The 20839-nt window shown below is 46.3% G+C and overlaps 3 protein-coding genes across 3 annotated transcripts in view; 1 reads left to right on the top strand and 2 right to left on the bottom strand.

Annotated features, from left to right (window-relative positions):
* LOC308161191 (histone H3.2) overlaps positions 1-20839 on the bottom strand; it is a gene marked incomplete at its 3' end in the record, with an annotated part of 320132 nt that overhangs the window by 149962 nt on the left and 149331 nt on the right. The window lies entirely within an intron of this gene.
* Positions 1637-4324, top strand: LOC308160729 (myozenin-2-like; the record flags this gene model as incomplete). The annotated part of the gene is made up of 3 exons (XM_080534672.1): positions 1637-1810; positions 3261-3352; positions 4105-4324. The coding sequence occupies 3 exons, from the start codon at positions 1637-1639 to the stop codon at positions 4322-4324; spliced, it is 486 nt and encodes a 161-aa protein (XP_080390798.1).
* radx (RPA1 related single stranded DNA binding protein) lies at positions 10587-19324 on the bottom strand (the record flags this gene model as incomplete). Its single annotated transcript, XM_080534671.1, has 16 exons — positions 10587-10723; positions 13324-13503; positions 13727-14005; positions 14234-14334; positions 14494-14541; positions 14747-14922; positions 15048-15196; positions 15333-15500; positions 15828-15923; positions 16235-16354; positions 16659-16759; positions 16890-16998; positions 17158-17347; positions 18175-18317; positions 18621-19080; positions 19301-19324. 16 exons carry the CDS (start codon positions 19322-19324, stop codon positions 10587-10589), a joined length of 2481 nt encoding a protein of 826 aa, XP_080390797.1.

Below are 20839 nucleotides of genomic sequence, written 5' to 3'. Positions count from 1 at the left end.
GGTAGATTATAGTGTTGGCATGCTCTTAAACCTTGATTTCCTAAGTCTAACATATTGTGATTGTTATTGTCTACTGCTGTGGTTGTTAGCCGTCAGATAGGTATAGTTAGATAGTTATCTAGCTGAGTAGGTAGTTAGTTAGTTAGCTAGCTGGGTAGGTATAGTTAGTTAGTTAATCTAGCAGGGTAGGTATAGTTAATTAGCTAGCTAGGTAGATATCGTTAGTTAGTTACAGTAGAACCTGCTGTTAGAGGTTAGGGTTAGCTAACTGCCGTAGGGGTTAATGGTGGAGGGTTAGGGTTAGTTAACTGTGATAGGGGTTAATGGTGGAGGGTTAGGGTTAGTTAACTGTGGTAGGGGTTAATGGTGGAGGGTTAGGGTTAGTTAACTGTGGTAGGGGTTAATGGTGGAGGGTTAGGGTTAGTTAACTGTGGTAGGGGTTAATGGCGGAGGGTTAGGGTTAGTTAACTGCCGTAGGGGTTAATGGTGGAGGGTTAGGGTTAGTTAACTGTGGTAGGGGTTAATGGCAGAGAGGGATCAGGTATCGGGGCCTAGGAGCCCCAGAGTTGGAGTTCAAGCCGCAGCCAGAAATAAGATGATGGTATGCCGACGCCGTCACCACCTCTCCCCAATTAAACCTTCTGTCCGTGTTCTTCTCAAATGGCTATTTATGTGTGTGTGTGTGTGTGTGTGTGTGTGTGTGTGTGTGTGTGTTGGAAGGGGGGCGGGGGGGTTATCATGACGCAGGTCCCACGTGGGGGGTCGCATATCTGACCAATCACTACGCAGTCGCAGATAAGCCTTACTGATGTCACTGGCACAACATAATCACGTCTTTCTCATGCCGTTTCCCCGAGCAACCTGGGTGTGACACTGAAATTGGAGGCTAGGGGAGGTGAGGGAGGGTAGGGGAGGTGAGGGAGGGTAGGGGAGGTGAGGGAGGTTAGAGAGGTTAGGGAGGTAAGGGAGGGTAGGGGAGGTGAGGGAGGGTAGAGAGTTTAGGGAGGTAAGGGAGGGTTGGGGAGGTGAGGAAAGGTAGCGACGGGAGGGAGGTTAGGGAAGGTAGGGGAGGTGAGGGAGGGTAGGGGAGGTGAGGGAGGTTAGGGAGGTGAGGGAGGGTAGGGGAGGTTAGGGACGTGAGGGAGGGTAGGGAGGTGAGTCAGGGTAGGGAGGTGAGGGAGGGTAGGGGAGGTGAGGGAAGTTAGGGGAGGTTAGGGACGTGAGGGAGGGTAGGGACGTGAGGGAGGGTAGGGAGGTGAGGGAGGGTAGGGGAGGTGAGGGAGGTTAGGGAGGTGAGGGAGGGTAGGGGAGTTTAGGGAGGTGAAGGAGGGTAGGGAGGTGAAGGAGGAGAGGGAGGTGAGGAAGGGTAGAAGAGTTGAGGGAGGTGAAGGAAGTGAGGGAAGGTTAGGGAGGGTAAGGGAGGTGAGGGAGGTTTGGGAAGTTAGGGAGGTGAAGGAAGGACAGAGCCAAATAAAGTGTATTTTTAAGCCATTTACAACCATAATAGACCATGTTAGACCATATTAGACCATATTAGACTATGTTAGTTATTGTGGAACTAACATGGTCTGATGTGTGTGTGTGTGTGTGTGTGTGTGTGTGTGTGTGTGTGTGTGTGTGTGTGTGTGTGGCAGGGATGGACCTGGGGAAGAAGCTGAGTACGCCTAAAGACATCATGCTGGAGGAACTCTCCCTGCTGTCCAATCGGGGCTCCCGCCTGTTTAAGATACGCCAGCAGAGATCAGATAAATACACCTTCGACAGCCTGTCCCAGAACCAGAACACCCTGACCCACGCTGACACCCTGGAGGTAGCAGAGGGGGGGGGGGGGGTACTTAACACTCTAGGGCCGGTTTCACAGACAAGGCTTGAGCCTAGTCCTGGACTAAATCACACTTTCAATGTAAAATCTCCATTGAAGATGCTTTTTAGTCCAGGATTAGGCTTAAGCCTTGTCTGTGAAACTGGCCCTTAGGGTATAGTACTTAAATGTAGTATGCACTTAGAGATAGTATGCTTAGATATAGTACATACACACAACAAGTTGGTCACATGATACTAACACAAGGCTTAAGCCTAATCCTAGACTAAAAAACATCTTCAATGGAGATTTTACATTGAAAGTGTGATTTAGTCCAGGACTAGGCTTAAGCCTTGTCTCTGAAACCGGCCCTTTAAAGAGTATTACATTTGTCTACATTTGACAGATCCGTTAAACACTTCCTTCCTTCCTTCCTTCCTTCCTTCCTTCCTTCCTTCCTTCCTTCCTTCCTTCCTTCCAGATTGGTCTTCCCAGTGGGGATGTTAATGCTGGTGAGAACAAGGAGGCAAACAATCCCCCCAACCTAGAATGCATCACACCAGGTCTGTCCCACATCAACACTCCCTGGTGTGTGTGTGTGTGTGTGTGTGTGTGTGTGTGTGTGTGTGTGTGTGTGTGTGTGTGTGTGTGTGTGTGTGTGGGTGTGTGTGTACATTTGTTTGTGTGTATATAGCCCTATTCACACAGGACTAGTAATACCTGGGGACCTCATGTGATTTAGAAATGACCCGCCCCCCATCTCTTCAGGCTACACCTTAACTGTCCCTCCTAAAGACCACTTCATCCCTTCTACCCCAGGGAATCCTTCCTTCTTCTAGCATTGTGACAGCCAATGGAGCTTGGTCCAGCATAGATTTGTTTTTCTTATGATCACTGATGGAGAGATGATTCTCTTTTGATCACTAATGGAGAGATGATTCACCTACTTAGACAGATGTATTTATTGCAAGTCGCTTCGGATAAAGGCGTCTGCTAAATGTCAAAAATGTAAATGTGAATGTGTGTGAATGTGAATGTGAATGTGAATGTGAATGTGTGTGTGTATGAATGTGAATGCGAATGCGAATGCGAATGCGAATGCGAGTGTGAGTGTGAGTGTGAGTGTGAGTGTGAGTGTGTGTGTGTGTGTGTGTGTGTGTGTGTGTGTGTGTGAATGTGAATGTGAGTGTGTGTGTGTGTGTGTGTGTGTGTGTGTGTGTGAATGTGTGTGTGAATGTGAATGTGAATGTGATTGTGTGTGTGTGTGTGTGTGTGTGTGTGTGTGTGTGTGAATGTAAATGTGAATGTAAATGTGAATGTGTGTGTGTGTGTGTGTGTGTGTGTGTGAATGTAAATGTAAATGTAAAAGTAAAATGTGAATGTGTGTGTGTGTGCGGGTTGGTTTGATCTCTGGTGTGTGTTTTCAGGCCCCAGATCCTACCTGTCTCCATGGGAACAGGCTATCATGAATGACCCCTCCCTGGCTGCCTCCCTAGCCCTAGCCCTCCCAGAGGCCATGGCCGCCGGCCCAGACTACAAATGCTTCAACAGGTTAGTAGTTGGTTTGACTACGTTAGTATCAAACTAACCTAAGCCAGACCAACTCTACCCCCAGACTATCCCTAACTCAGACTATCCTTAACCCAGATTCAACCTAACCCAGACTATCCCTACCCCCAGTAGAGACATCTCAGATTTACCCTAACCAAGACTAGAGACTAACCCAGATTAACCCTATCTAGAGACTAACCCAGATTAACCCTATCTAGAGACTAACCCAGATTAACCCTATCTAGAGACTAACCCAGATTAACCCTACCTAGAGACTAACCCAGATTAACCCTATCTAGAAACTAACCCAGATTAACCCTACCTAGAGACTAACCCAGATTAACCCTATCTAGAAACTAACCCAGATTAACCCTACCTAGAGACTAACCCAGATTAACCCTATCTAGAGACTAACCAGAGCAGAGGCTCCAGATTTAGTCTGATCTACTTTAGCATCACAGTGCAAAACGACTAGATAATGAAAACCAAAGATATGTGTGAAGAGCCTGCTGTTGATGCTACACATGGGACCTCCAGGGTCACGGCTGGGGTTGAGGTTAAGGTCAGGTTAGGGTCAGGGTTAAGGCCAGGTTAGGGTCAGGGTTAAGGTCAGGTTAGGGTCAGGTCAGAGTCAGGGTTGGCTCCATGTTAGGGTCAGGGCTAGGTTAGGGTTAGGGCCAGGTTAGAGTCAGGATTATTGGTGCTATCCTCAGACTTCCTAATTCTCACTCCAAATGACCTCTGACCTCCAGGGTTGCGACTCCATATGGTGGTTTTGGAGGGGACATCTTCCAGCTGGCTGAGGCGGAGCCGCCCCTGGCCCAGGTCCCCCAGGCCCCCCTGCCCCCCCCAGGGCCAGCCCGGCCAGACTTCAACAGGAGTGCCTTGGGCTGGATCCATGACGGGACGCCCCTCTTCCACCCCACTGTCCCCCTCCAGACCCTCGACATCCCAGAGTCTGACGACCTCTAGAACCCTCACCCAACTAAAAAACGGTCTTTCAAATGAGCTCACGTACTGTTCCTGTGTCTCAGTTGCCTGGGCGACGAAGAATTATCAAGTAAATAAATAGTACAGGTCCCTGCAGTTCCGTTAAAATTAAAATAAAATATATGAAACACGCAATGAAGCAGTTCTTCTGCTTAGGGTTAGTTAGTCAGTTCTTCTGCTTAGGGTTGGGGTTAGTCAGTTCTTCTGCTTAGGGTTAGGGTTATGACTAGGTGTTGGGTATGACTAGGTGTTGGGTATGGCTGGGTGTTGGGTATGGCTGGGTGTTGGGTATGGCTGGGTGTTGGGTATGGCTGGGTGTTGGTGTTGGGTATGGCTGGGTGTTGGGTATGACTGGGTGTTGGGTATGGCTGGGTGTTGGGTATGGCTGGGTGTTGGGTATGGCTGGGTGTTGGGTATGGCTGGGTGTTGGGTATGGCTGGGTGTTGGGTATGGCTGGGTGTTGGTGTTGGGTATGGCTGGGTGTTGGTGTTGGGTATGGCTGGGTGTTGGGTATGGCTGGGTGTTGGGTATGGCTGGGTGTTGGGTATGGCTGGGTGTTGGGTATGGCTGGGTGTTGGGTATGGCTGGGTGTTGGGTATGGCTGGGTGTTGGTGTTGGGTATGGCTGGGTGTTGGGTATGGCTGGGTGTTGGTGTTGGGTATGGCTGGGTGTTGGGTATGGCTGGGTGTTGGGTATGGCTGGGTGTTGGGTATGGCTGGGTGTTGGGTATGGCTGGGTGTTGGGTATGGCTGGGTGTTGGTGTTGGGTATGGCTGGGTGTTGGTGTTGGGTATGGCTGGGTGTTGGTGTTGGGTATGGCTGGGTGTTGGTGTTGGGTATGGCTGGGTGTTGGTGTTGGGTATGGCTGGGTGTTGGGTATGGCTGGGTGTTGGGTATGGCTGGGTGTTGGGTATGGCTGGGTGTTGGGTATGGCTGGGTGTTGGGTATGGCTGGGTGTTGGGTATGGCTGGGTGTTGGGTATGGCTGGGTGTTGGGTATGGCTGGGTGTTGGGTATGGCTGGGTGTTGGGTGACACCATTATGATCATGGCTGTTTTTAGCTGGTTATTTACTGTACATGATTGTATCAAATACAATTCAAATATACTGTATAGTATGGTTAAGGCTTAGGGTATAGATAATAGTTAGGGTATAGATAGGGGTTAGGTATATATAATGGTTAGGGTATAAATATGGGTTAGATATATACAATGGTTAGGGTATATATAATGGTTAGGGTATAGATAAGGGTTGGGTATATATAATGGTTAGGGTATATAAATAATGGTTAGGGTATATATAATGGTTAGGGTATATACAATGGTTAGGGTATACAGGTAGATAACGGTTAGGGTATAGATAACGGTTAGGGTATAGATAATGGTTAGGGTATAGATAATGGTTAGGGTATAGATAATGGTTAGGGTATATATAATGGTTAGGGTATAGATTAGGGTTAGGATATAGATAAGGGTTAGGTATATACATATAATGGTTAGGGTATAGGTAATGTTTAAGGTATATGCTTAATGTTTAAGGTACAGGGGGGTAGTGGGGATGAAGAGGTCTTTAAGAGGGACAGTAAAGATGTAGCCTGAAGAGTCTACGGTGGAAGATACTAGGTAGCGACTCTACAGTCGCCAGGACAGTGGGAAGCTTGTTCCACCACCGGGGTGCCAAGACAGTGAAAAGCCATATGGGCAGAGTATACAGTATACAGTATAATGAATGGTCTTTATTGTCATTGATATAGTACAGGTACCAAACAACGAAATTTGGGAGGGGGGGCTCCCCTGGTGCTAGGAAAGAAAAAAAAAAGAAAAAAAAGAAGGGAAAGGAGCTGGTTTACATAAATAAAGGCTATGTACACTATCCACTATACTGTACAAATAAATAATGGTTAGGTTTAGGGTATATATAATGGTTAGGGTATATATATATATAACAGTTAGGGTATAGATAAGGGTTAGGATATACAAGAGTTAGGGTATAGATAAGGGTTAGGGTATAAGAGTTAGGATATATATATAAGAGTTATGGTATAGATAAGGGTTAGGATATACAAGAGTTAGGGTATATATAATGGTTAGGGTATAGATAAGAGTTAGGGTATAAGAGTTAGGATATATACAAGTTAGGGTATAGATAAGAGTTAGGCTATATATATGAGTTAGGGTATATATAAGAGTTAGGCTATATATATATGAGTTAGGGTATATATAAGAGTTAGGATATAGATAAGAGTTAAGGTATATGAGGGTTACGTGTTTGATGGAGCTGAGGGTTATATGTATGATGTGACTGTCTCTTTTTAGACTGTAAACTAACGTGCTCAAGACTCACTGGTGCAAAAAATGGGGAGAAACACATCTGTAGTCAAGTTGTTTTTCAAGATGTTTTTCTTTTTTAACAACATCTGACTAAACATGTCCTGCAGACCCTGGTATTATCAGTTAGATTACTGCCTGGTGGTCTGGTCAGGCACTACTAAAACACATGTAGGGAAGGTACAACGAGACACAATGAGAGCAACATGCATGACTGACTCTTCTGGCTTAAAGTTTATGAGAGGTTAAAAGTATCACTTCTTTCATTTGTAAAAATGGAACAGTCAAATATTGATGTTCTGAAAACTGCCACCAGTGGTAACTACACAATTCCAATTCCAAAATTCCAAAAACTAAAACAAAGTCGAAACAATGTGCAGTGCTCTCAAAAAGTCAAAAACCCAGAATAAAATCAGTTTCGAAAAACAAGTAAAGCATCATACGCACCACCGGTAGTTACCACCGGTACTCCTGATTCTATTCTATTTCTGTTATTTATTGTTGTGTATAGACGATTCTTCTTGGTTATGTGTTTTTGTGATGCTCACCAAAATCTGAGGCCGTAAGCATTGCTGACTTTTATTTATTTATTTATTTTTTGGTCATTTGTCATATGTATGTTGATGTTATTCTTCTTTGTTATGTTTTTGTGATGATTTCTTGTATATGTCTTTTGTGGACCCCAGGAAGAGTAGCTGATGCTTTGCACCTGCTAATGGGGATCCTAATAAATCAAATCAAATCAAATCTCTTATCAAATGGTCTTTTTGCGATAGGATGTATTTTTGTAAATAAAGCTGTTAACATAACTTGCAGAATACGACCATGGCCCCGTCCTCTCCTCCCCTGACCTGACCATGACCCCCTCTCCCCCCTCCTGATGCGCCACAACTGCTCCTAAAGGTTCATACTACATAGTGTGTGTGTGTGTGTGTGGGGGGGGGGGGGGGGGGTGTGGAGCTTGTCTGCCTTGTCTCTCTTGTGTATATGTGGGGCCAGCTTCTCATGTGTGTGGGTGTGTGTGTGTGTGTGTGTGTGTGTGTGTGTGTGTGTGTGTGTGTGTGTGTGTGTGTGTGTGTGTGCTCCTCGCTGCTGTCTCGCTGCTCCTCTCCTTGCATGGAGCTGTGGCAGCAGGAGAGAAAATAACCGTCTATTTATACCAGCAGGAATGCAGCAGACTGCAGAAGCATGTCTGGGCTGCCTCCCGATTGGCTGAGCCACAGAGCTGAGCCTGCCTCCCTATTGGTCAGCACAGTTGAGCCTGCCTCGCTATTGGTCCACATAGCTGAGTCATTCTCTCTGGGCCCAGTTATTCAAAACTTTTAATCTGAAAACAGAAGATATTGTAGCGAACATGAGTGTCACTGTCACTTGTTTCACTGCCCTCTGTCTTGCCAATTTCATTCAGCTCTGTGTAATCCTTTCCTCCTTTCTCTGGAACTAACTAAACTAACTATTACGGTAACTAAACAGGTCTGTAACATTCACCTCCATGTCTCTAGTCTGTAACATTCACCTCCATGTCTCTAGACTGTAACATTCACCTCCATGTCTCGAGTCTGTAACATTCACCTCCATGTCTCTAGACTGTAACATTCACCTCCATGTCTCTAGACTGTTGTAACATTCACCTCCATGTCTCTAGACTGTAACATTCACCTCCATGTCTCTAGACTGTAACATTCACCTCCATGTCTCTAGACTGTAACATTCACCTCCATGTCTCTAGTCTGTAACATTCACCTCCATGTCTCTAGACTGTAAGATTCACCTCCATGTCTCTAGTCTGTAACATTCACCTCCATGTCTCTAGTCTGTAACATTCACCTCCATGTCTCTAGTCTGTAACATTCACCTCCATGTCTCTAGTCTGTAACATTCACCTCCATGTCTCTAGTCTGTAACATTCACCTCCATGTCTCTAGTCTGTAACATTCACCTCCATGTCTCTAGACTGTAACATTCACCTCCATGTCTCTAGACTGTAACATTCACCTCCATGTCTCTAGTCTGTAACATTCACCTCCATGTCTCTAGTCTGTAACATTCACCTCCATGTCTCTAGACTGTAACATTCACCTCCATGTCTCTAGACTGTAACATTCACCTCCATGTCTCTAGTCTGTAACATTCACCTCCATGTCTCTAGACTGTAACATTCACCTCCATGTCTCTAGACTGTAACATTCACCTCCATGTCTCTAGACTGTAACATTCACCTCCATGTCTCTAGTCTATAAAATTCACCTCCATGTCTCCGGTCTGTAACATTCACCTCCATGTCTCTAGTCTTTTTGAAAGCCTCAGGCAGCGGTCCGCTGGTTCTTTTATGACGTTGTATCCCAGAGATTGCTTTTAACAATTAGCAATTCAACTTCTATCATGTTTCGTTAACTCCACACATGCTGCTTGATACTCCAGATATGCCCTAAAAAATATGGCTAAAGAAATATGCCCTAAGATTCAACATGATTCCATTTCTCTGTTTGTTGCAGTATTATGAATGGCTGAGTTGGAAAGTTATTTGATTGTGAACAAGTACCATTACAGAGGCGTCTACAACTGACAGCTTGGGTTCAGGTTAAATTACCGGTACATGGTTTTCATGAGGATTTCGCAGAAATACTGAGGAGGGTTGATACAGAAAACAACTTAAAACTGGAGCCCTACTTGGGGACTTTTTCACCAGACCCCGTCACATTTTAGTAATGATATTCAGACGCACAATCCAAACAACTCAAAATTAAAGTCATAATTCACTGAGGTATATCAAAAACAACAGTTAATGGTATTTTAGTTTTTTTTCAAAAGACGAAAGATTTTTTTTTTAACACCATGGAAGGTGATTCTACTTTACTAGTATCAGGCAAAGACGCACATGATATTGAAGAAACTCTCAGTAGATAACTGTCTCTGGTAAGAGACTGGTTGATTGACTACACCTATTTTATTTGGCACTAAACACAAGCTTAAGAAAAGTAACACAATCAAGGTACAGTGTGAAGGAAGTATTATCGAATCCAAATCAAGTGTCAAATACCTAGGAGTCTCTCTCTACCAATCTGTCTCTGGGGAGGAAATTCCAGCTACAGTTTAACCTAAAATCTCAAATAAGCTGAAGTTTTTATATCGCTATACTCGTTTTATGAATTTTAAGATTTAAAAACTTTTAGTAGCAGCTTTAATCCAGTGTCAGTTTGATTATGCATGCTCCGCATGGTATAGCGGATTTTCCCAAAAACTTAAGAACAAAATGCAGGTAGCACAGAATAATGTCATTAGATATATACTTAATGCTCCTCCCAGGACACACATAGGACCCATGGAAAGGAAAGAAGTTGGTCTGTTACCTGTAGAAGATCGAGTAAAACTCAACCATATGTTTGATATAGTTCATAACCGGGCCCCTGAATATCTGAATTGTAACATAGATATGGAGAGAAGTATACATGATTATAATACAAGAGGAAGTATTATGTCATGCAGTGTTCCTCTTGTCAAAGGTAAAACAGTAAGAAGCTCCTTTTTCTATACTGGGATTTCTTTATGGAACCATCTGCCTCTGCATATTAAGCAAAGCCAAAACAAAGCCATCTTTAAAACAAAAGTCATATTTATGGGGAGAACGAATGGCTCACCCTTAAGAAAGGGAGGGTGATTCCGAGTTGTTTTGTTTCACTTTATGTTTCCATGTTGTGTGTTTTAATGTGTGTTTTTATGCTGTTTTTATGCTGTTTTATGCTGCGTGATGTTTTGTTTTATTTCATTTTATGTTTCCATCGGGGACCACTTTGGAAATAAGTGTTTTAAATAATGCTTTTAAGTGCTATCCTCTGGACATGACTTAGTGTCATGATGCTTAAATGATGTAAATTCCTAAAAAAAATCAAATCAGAAATTAAATTCACACTTCCAACATTTATTTCAAAACAACATCTGTCATTCTATACATCTTGTTCATGACAACCTCCACCTTCTCTCCTCCCAGGTGACAGAAGTCAAGGATGCACACAAAATGTGTGTCTTTCAGCTCTTCTGCAGTCCCTAAAATTTCCTCTGAAAGAACAACACAAATAAAAAGTATTTCAGTTGGCTGAAATAAAAAAAAACATTATGAACACCTCCTAACAGCAGTGTGTGAGGCGACAACAGTGTAGTGTAATAGGGGAGTAGTTTGATTTGGCTCTGCAAAGTACTGGGCAATGGAGAATGCATCTAACTCAGCTGGTCTCTGTAGCAGACTCTCACTGAGCTGACAGCCCCACTTACGAAGGCTGATATTGTAAGGCAGCCCAACTCCATTCTCACCTTGACAATAACCACCTCCCCGTGCCTTTCTGAACACAGCACAGAGACCACCCGTGTCAAAATAACCAACCACCTCCTCTGTGCTGCAGACTCTGGTCCACACCCTTCCTTCGAACCCTACATCAAGAACATTCATAACACCTTCAACCCAACGCGAGCCTTCAGCTCTGCCGCCCCCAGACTCTGGAACTCTCTACTCCAAAACATCAAACATGCAGACACTTTGCATTCATTTGGAAAACTGCCCAAGACACCTCTTCACCATGGCCTATAACTGACACTTCTCCCTTACTGTAAACTAACACTCAATATTCAGTTTTATGCTAAGCGTGTCCTATTACTGTTGTTGTCTTGTTGTTTGATGTGTTTTTATACTGTCCATGTCTTGTTGCTGCTGTTTTGTCCTATGTTATTATGTTTGATCATGTTTCATGTCTTTTTAAAAAAAAAAAAAAAAAAATACATACTTTTAATAATGTAAGGTGACCGTGGGTGTCCAGAAAGGCACCAATCAAATAAAATGTATTATTATTAAATATGTTTGCACATAGGGCTTCCAGCTAAGCTAAAATAGATGCCTGGTGCCTGCTTCCCCTAAGCCTAACCCTCTAGAGCCCATCATCCACCAGGGGGGGTGTGACTCCCCTAACCCTCCCTTCATCCCCCAGGGGGGGTGTGACTCCCCTAACCCTCCCTTCATCCCCCAGGGGGGGTGTGACTCCCCTAACCCTCCCTCCATCCCCCAGGGGGGGTGTGACTCCCCTAACCCTCCCTTCATCCCCCAGGGGGGGGTGTGACTCCCCTAACCCTCCCTCCATCCCCCAGGGGGGGTGTGACTCCCCTAACCCTCCCTTCATCCCCCAGGGGGGGTGTGACTCCCCTAACCCTCCCTTCATCCCCCAGGGGGGGTGTGACTCCCTAACCCTCCCTCCATCCACCAGGGGGGGTGTGACTCCCCTAACCCTCCCTCCATCCCCCAGGGGGGGTGTGACTCCCCTAACCCTCCCTCCATCCCCCAGGGGGGGTGTGACTCCCCTAACCCTCCCTTCATCCCCCAGGGGGGGTGTGACTCCCCTAACCCTCCCTCCATCCCCCAGGGGGGGTGTGACTCCCCTAACCCTCCCTCCATCCCCCAGGGGGGGTGTGACTCCCCTAACCCTCCCTCCATCCCCCAGGGGGGGTGTGACTCCCCTAACCCTCCCTTCATCCCCCAGGGGGGGTGTGACTCCCCTAACCCTCCCTCCATCCCCCAGGGGGGGTGTGACTCCCTAACCCTCCCTCCATCCCCCAGGGGGGGGTGTGACTCCCCTAACCCTCCCTCCATCCCCCAGGGGGGGTGTGACTCCCCTAACCCTCCCTCCATCCCCCAGGGGGGGTGTGACTCCCCTAACCCTCCCTCCATCCCCCAGGGGGGGTGTGACTCCCCTAACCCTCCCTCCATCCCCCAGGGGGGGTGTGACTCCCCTAACCCTCCCTCCATCCCCCAGGGGGGGTGTGACTCCCCTAACCCTCCCTTCATCCCCCAGGGGGGGTGTGACTCCCTAACCCTCCCTCCATCCCCGAGGGGGGGTGTGACTCCCCTAACCCTCCCTCCATCCCCCAGGGGGGGTGTGACTCCCCTAACCCTCCCTTCATCCCCCAGGGGGGGTGTGACTCCCTAACCCTCCCTCCATCCCCCAGGGGGGGTGTGACTCCCCTAACCCTCCCTCCATCCCCCAGGGGGGGTGTGACTCCCCTAACCCTCCCTCCATCCACCAGGGGGGGTGTGACTCCCCTAACCCTCCCTCCATCCCCCAGGGGGGGTGTGACTCCCCTAACCCTCCCTCCATCCCCCAGGGGGGGTGTGACTCCCCTAACCCTCCCTTCATCCCCCAGGGGGGGTGTGACTCCCCTAACCCTCCCTCCATCCCCCAGGGGGGGTGTGACTCCCCTAACCCTCCCTTCATCCCCCAGGGGGGGTGTGACTCCCCTAACCCTCCCTCCATCCCCCAGGGGGGGTGTGACTCCCCTAACCCTCCCTCCATCCCCCAGGGGGGGTGTGACTCCCCTAACCCTCCCTCCATCCCCCAGGGGGGGTGTGACTCCCCTAACCCTCCCTTCATCCCCCAGGGGGGGTGTGACTCCCCTAACCCTCCCTCCATCCCCCAGGGGGGGTGTGACTCCCCTAACCCTCCCTTCATCCCCCAGGGGGGGTGTGACTCCCCTAACCCTCCCTCCATCCCCCAGGGGGGGTGTGACTCCCCTAACCCTCCCTCCATCCCCCAGGGGGGGTGTGACTCCCTAACCCTCCCTCCATCCACCAGGGGGGGTGTGACTCCCCTAACCCTCCCTCCATCCCTGTGTGTTACCTGGGTCAGGGAGATCCTCACCCGGGCCCAGAGAGTCGCTGAGGGGGCAGAGGAAGCCCGCAGACAGGCAGGACAGGAGAGTGTTGTCATGGGGGACCTGAGGCAGACCTACAGACCTGGGGTCCTCAGACGTCAACACCGGGACAAACGCAGCGTCGAGAGCCAGCGTCTGGTTTATACCTGCCAGAGAGGGACAAGTGTGACTGTAGGCACTGCAGGTCCTCTAATTACAAATTAATACAATATGCAACACAACAAATTGCACATTAATTATATTACTGCTTAAACAAAGGAACATACTGAGGCCAATGAAATGAAATAAATCCAGATCCAGAAAACAAGCATTGAAAAAACACCTAATACATCTAATACACCTAATACACCTAAAAAAACACCTAATTACCTAATATTGTGAGTTTATAGTATCCTCTGCAGACGACTGGGGAGTTGGTGTCTGTGGTGTCCCCTGGGACCCACCGGGCAGGATGGAGGTTACTCTGCTGCAGGAGACGCTTCCTGTCGTCAAATGTGTACCTTTGAGAATGGCTCTCTGGGAACACACCGCCCGAATGCAGATGTTCAGACACTTCCCGTCTCTGCACGGGCCAAGAGCTGCTTTCCCAAGATGATCCGTCGCGGTCTGGAATTCTCTCTCCTGGAGCACTGTCGCTCTCAGGAATATCTTGGAAATAAAAACGTCGCTCAATTGTCACTTGCGCTCTAATGCAAGTACTACAAGGACCATAGAAGGAAATTTTTTTTTTTTTTTGGTGATCGACCAAATGTTTTATTTTGTGATCGACCAAGATCCTTATCGATCAATTATCGATCAATTATCGATCGTCGATGCCCACCCCTAGTTTGTGGCGAGAGTGCGTTTGTGTGGCATGGTGCTCAGACAGTCACCCACCAGGGCAAACTTGGTTTTGAACGGATCCGATTTGGTCCGAGTTTCCTTCAAGTGGGTCGTGTTCCTCCTCCTCAGGTTCAGAATCAATCAGCCCAGCCGTTCTGTCAACAGAGAGAGAGGCCCCGTCACTATCTGGTTCCCTGGTGAGCACCAAACCATGATCTGCGATCATATGAATCCCATTATCCATCAACTCTAACCCGACCCCTCTCAAATGACAATGGCCTGGGATGGTAGAACATTGGAAGTTCAGTCATTACCCTTTCTCCTGCATCCTAGCAAGCATGACGTGGCGCCGCTTCATCTCTCTGAAGGAACAGTGAATTAATAATGTCATTAATAATGAATAACGTCATTTTTGATGTTTGTGAAACATACACATATACAATTGTTAATGCTCTGTATTCAACATTTTATGACTGTCTTCTTTCTCTATTTCACATCAGCTCAGGGGAAGTGAGCAAGAGGCGTCCGTGTGAAGGACATCAGAACCCTGTTGAGATTAAAACTCACCTCACTGTGGGACGTTTCCTCTTTGGTCTGCCAGACGAGAGCTCCTCGCCGGAGGCCTCTGTCGTGTCTGCAGCCCTCTGGTCCCTGAGCGGGTCTGGACCAGCCATGGTAGTCCTCAGGTCCTTGAGGGTGTCTGGAGCAGCCATGACAGTCACACCAGCAGACACCTCTGTCTGCTACAGGGGACCCATTATCACATTTTACACCCAAACTGTCATCCTCATATACTAGGAAACAACGTGCTGAAATAACCTGAAGCTGTAGGCTACTTGTACTACTGTAAAGGTTGATTGATTCCTACCTGTTCCTGGTCTGACAGCTCCTCTTCTGGCCATCTGAAATACTGCACAGCCACAATCTTCCCCTGAATAGCCAAGCGTTTATGCTCACGGTAATGCATGGACTCCAGCTCCCTTTTCAGGTCAGTTGCTGCGACTAGAGGAACTTGAGCTGAGAGACCAAATAGATAAATACTAAATAAATAAATAAATACTCAATTTTAAAAACTCGAACCATCTAACTCATGACTGCTTAACAAATAGGGTAGTATCAAAGTACAGGAAACCATGAGGTTCATTTCTCTCACCTGAGCCGTTGGCCACTGACTGTGTGAAGACCTGAGGGGCGTGAGGGAAGCAATAGTGGCCACCAACAACAGTCTTTCTCAGCATGACGCTTTCTGTCAGAGTCTTGATCCACTGGATGAAGCTCTTCAACCTGGGGTGGGACGCGTATGGCTGCCCTTTGTGGAACCCTGCAGACACATCATTAGATATGGTATCAATAATGTCAAATCGTATGGACCTCCAATAGATTTGCTGTTAAAATCCCCATTTGCAGTCCAAACCCCAAATATTTTCGCTTTGTTATGACACTATGGTGAGCCGACACAGTCTAGGTCGTTAATGGGAAACACTGTACAGAAGTGAAACTGTGTTTAGTAATCTTACAGTGTGTTGCGTCATAGAACACTGTAAATAAACAGCTTTGTAGTGTTTAACAATAATAGTAACTTAAACACAAAATGTCTTTGCATATGGTAGATGGATATATGGAAAGCAAGCATAACAACAGCACTTACCTGTGGTGAATACCTGTGTTTCACAACTGCTGGTGAGGTAGGGCAGTGAGCCTTCCACTTGACACATCCTCATCTGGATGCAAACCAGGATTGTCACTGCCAGTGCAAGTGGGAGAGAAGAGTGAGTGAGTGTGTGTGAGTGTGTGTGTGTGTGTGTGTGTGTGTGTGTGTGTGTGTGTGTGTGTGTGTGTGTGTGTGTATATATACACAAAGATTAGTATCCCAACTGATATTGTCTTATATAAACCTGATCACAATTTTAGAAATAAAGCTTCTGTTTCAATAGTATCAGTTAATGAAAAGAAACACATTAGGTTTTCCACTTTGCTGGTATCCACCAGAAATAGAGAGTGACCTCTTGTATTGTTTGTAGGATATAAATCATCAAGGATTAGATTATCATTTACTTGGGCATATGTCATTGAATATTTCTGGTTGTGAGGAAGCAAAAATCTCCAAGATAAAAGGAAGGTTGGATGTTCCATCCACAACGTGGACCCAGCGATAAGTCCAGTACTTTTCCGGATCTGAAAAAAAGGAACACGATGCCCAGTGATTCTACTGAGCTAACACAGTTGGTCTTTTGTTGAGCATCTGTTGGGCTCTGGAGTCAGGTCCTATAATGTTTAACTGTAGCATACAGTAGAGGACATTAAGGATTGTTACATGTTTAGCATTTACTATCTATTCCACTTAATATAAATAACAGTGACAATGATTAACATAGTCCTTTTATATTAATTCCATTTTGGGTTTATCCAGATGTCCTTTGGCACAGGAGTCCTGTTGATCTGAAGTGCTATGTGTTGTGTTAGGAACAGCAGCTCTTACCTGTGCCCTCTTTACTCTTCACTCTCTCAGCACGACCAACAAAGGTTACCAAGCCAACGACGTCACAAGATTCATTGTTGGACAAATTCTCCAACTCTGACCTAGAAGGAAGAAATGCTGTAAGAAGCTGGTAATGAAAGAATAAGGCAGATGATAAATACTTCTTCATGCCGGAAATAAATTACTTTCCATCAGAAAAACCCTACCAACTAAATGCGCTTGTGAATTTACCGGGTTGTGAAATGGTAGGAAACCTCTGGCAATCCCCACTGAGACGGCACCTTCTTGGGTGGAACTATAGTAATGCTCGCAGTTGGATTCTTGGTATTCAGGCTGATTTCTGCAAGGTTTTGCCAAATAAAAAATAAAAATGGCAAATTAACAGTTTCACACAGTACAAATAGTGAAAAGTAGTGAAACATTTGATCAAACATGGCTGTATACATGGCACATCCAGTATACAATCACCAGTTCTGAATAACTAGGTTCAGTTCAGTACCGAGTGCGTGAAATGTTTTCATCCTGACGTCCATACGAGGCCGAGACCTGCGTGGATAGCTGCGCTTGAGGGCGTAGTTCTGGAGGTATAGCACCGTTCCAACATTCATTCTCTGATACCACTCTGAACACTGCTCACTCCACAGAACTACAGACATGGTCCCACTCTGGTCCGCTACCTCAATGTATGCCTGTATGGGGTATGTATGGGGCAGTTAGGAATGGACATACGGAGGACCAATCCTGTCACTTGAAATACAGACACATTTTCGATAGTTTGAAGAACTAGGAGGAAGAACTTTAGTATTGGAAAAGTAGGCTGCACTGTTTAGGCCGAAGAGAGCTAACTAACCCTAACCATAAGAGAAAGTAGAAGAGAACTAACTAACCCTAGGGATGCTCCGATTTATCGGCCACCGATTTAAATCGGCCGATTTCACACACACTTTTTTTTTTTTTTTTTTTTTTTTCCCCCCCTGGGGAAGACAGATAACTGAACAGAAAACATAGGAGGACGTAACAGTATGTAAACCACGAAGGCCACGTTTATGATGTCTTTTATACAGCCATATCACTGACTTGGGCTTCAGGCCCTAACTGGGTGATAGGCCAGACTTTTACTATGCCATAAAAATGGGTCTGCGTTTGCTTGGTGCCTAATGGATCAAAACTTTTGTCTAAAAAGCAAAACATATGTAGGCTATCCAGTCAGTAGGCCTACAGTTATGTATAAAAAAAAAATCGGTATCGGTATCGGTATCGGTTGATCTTGAGGAAAAAAATCGGTGATCGGTATCGGCCCCAAAAATCCAGATCGGAGCATCCCTGCACCTAACCCTAGTAAGAGAAAGTAGAAGAGAGCTAACTAACCCTAACCCTGTTACCCTAGTAAGAGAAAGTAGAAGAGGAGGCTGTCAATATCACCAACATGTTGCAGTATGCAGCCAGCTGCATGCTTTATGCTTAAGACAATCACTCTTATGTTATGCGCCTTTTGAACAATATACTTATGCTTCACCTGGTATGGGTAATCACTCTTCTGTCCAATTTTTCCCCAATAGCGTAACCTGGATTTATGCATTATCCTCACTATGAGGGGGGGGAGCCGAAAGGTGCTTCCGACAGATGACCCCAGGTCACACAAGAAGGTAATCCTCGACACTGTTGAAGGAGGACAACATATTTGATAGATTTTATCAGTTGTAGTTTTCTCCCCTCCATCTCCCCTCCATCTCTCTCTCCCGCTCTCTCCCCTCTCTCTCTTCCTCTCCCTCTCCCCTCCATCTCTCTCTCCCCTCCCTCTCCGCTCCATCTCTCTCTCCCCTCCCTCTCCATCTATCTCCCCTCTCTCTCTTCCTCTCTCTCTCCCCTCTCTCTCTTCCTCTCCCTCTCCCCTCCATCTCTCTTTCCCCTCCCTCTATCTCCCCTCTATCTCTCTCCCCCAGATATAAATGGTAATCTTACCGTCCAGGACAACGTCTGCTGGGCGGGTATCTGGTACCCAAACTTCCCCATCAGGATCCTCGTTATTCCAAAGAGACAGGTAGTGTTTCCGACCAGCCTGGAGGGGGGCTTCGGTGCGCCACGCCGTGCCATGTCCAATGCTGTCCTTAGACAACACGGGCAGAGATTCCAGGTCCTTCGCATTGCGCAAAATATCAGATTCTCCTCCAGAACCACCACGGTCGATGCTCTCGATGTAAACACAGCCCTGCCCGAGTCTCCTCTCGTTGTAGACAAACGTGCACTGTCTCAGGTGAATCTCGACTCCACTCCGGAGAAGGTTGTTGTGGACCAGGTGGTTTAGACGAGGGCTGAGAGCGCACTTGGCTCGACAGACCCCGTCAGTCACGGTCAGGTCGTACCTGTAGCTGTCCACCGCCTGCTGGGGTCCCACAAAATACCGGTGGTCCGACAAGTATCTCTGAAGTGCAATGACAGCAACCGGTTCATCGTTGTCAATTTGAAGTTTAAGTGTTTTTCCGGTAAACAAATTCTCCAGTGTACGTTGTAAAAACGAAGTCTGTGACAATGAACACGACGACATATTTCATATGTCCTATATCATAAATGGCGCGCAACGTATAACGTACTTGTTATTGGCTGGCTAGAGAGACACCGTTATATCCCAGCTAGCTACTCACACTGGCGGTTAATTTGAATGTCATCTTACACAATGATTTACGAGGGATACAACATGACATACGTTACATACTTTTGTCTTGTTGTTTATATATTTCTGACAGTCCGTTCGAAATCTAGTAGAATACTAGGTTTTGCTATACATCCGATGTGTTCTCTGAACTCCGCCCATCTACTTTCTTCTTCTTCTCCTTCTTCTTCTTCTGGGTTTAACGGCAGCGTGCATCCTTGGTGTTGCATTACTGCCATCTGCTGGAATCAGTTAACTCCTACAATGTCCGTTTTGTCCGATTTTTCCTATCAGTCCTGTTCGCTTAAGAAAGCTGACCAGACACTTACTGCTGTAGTATATTTTAATTACACACACACGTGCATGGTATATGGTATGGGCCTGTTCTACTGAAAATTTGGGTTTTATGACACCTTGTAAACACATCCTTTGTCTTAGGGGCCATATGTTTACTTCCTGTGAATCTGACTTGAACTTTAACCTGGAATGACTTTTCGGCCAGGGTGACATCATATTGGGGTCTCCTACTCTTCACACCTCAAGCATCTATACAGTGAAGGTGATAGGCCATTGTCTGTGACTGTATTTACATACTATTGTTTATAAATAAGGGTGTGGGCCTGAGGGGCCCTCTCTCTTCTCTCTTCTCTCATCTGGACCACGCAGCTCTCTCTCTCTTTCTCTCTCTCTCTCTCTTTCTCTCTCTCTCTCTCTCTCTTTCTCTCTCTCTCTCTCTCTCTCTCTCTCTCTCTCTCTCTCTCTCTCTCTCTCTCTCTCTCTCTCTCTCTCTCTCTCTCTCTCTCCTCTACCAGACCAGAATCCAACTTTGATATCTGTATACTTTTGTACCTTAAATAAATAGTCTTAAACTCAGAAATGTTCTTTGATTCATAACCAACAAGAGAAATTAACTACACTGCCTTGTCCACATCCACCACACTCCAGTATGCCCTTCAAACCTGCTCCTGCCAGTCCTGCTCTTTTCATTCCCTCCACCATGTCCCCCCTTTCTGATATTTCCTGCAGTTAACCAATACATGATGTTCCACTGTTTCTTCTACCTGACAACTGTCACACAATCCTTTCGGATGTTTTCCTATAAGATTTCCATTCAAATGACTATGCCCTATTCTTAGTCTTGTCATCACCACCTCCTCTTTTCTATTTCCTCCCCTGTTTCTCACCCTACCCACTCTATTTTGTATTGCATGTAGTTGTCTTCCTCTTGTCTCCTGATCCCACTGCTGCTGCCACTTTTTATTGGCTTCCCTCCACACAATACTCTCTCCCTCTGATTTTGATATTTGAATTACGGTGTCTGTCACCTTTTTTAACAGCTTGTTCGCCTAGGAGCTAGGTCAGTAAACTCACATCTAAAACGCAAACAAACAAAACTGTGACTTGTTTAGTGAAGGCAACAACCTCCGGTGGAGGGGCTGATTGATTGATTGGTGCTGATCCATTGACTTGAGACAGTTACACATGGTTGGTTAAGGTTACTCTGAGACAGTTGTGTCGAAATGTCTTGAAG

This window comes from Nansenia antarctica (genome assembly GCF_963989245.1).
Source record: "Nansenia antarctica genome assembly, chromosome: 6".
NCBI lineage: Eukaryota > Metazoa > Chordata > Actinopteri > Argentiniformes > Microstomatidae > Nansenia > Nansenia antarctica.
This window is presented reverse-complemented; position numbering and strand designations above follow the sequence as displayed.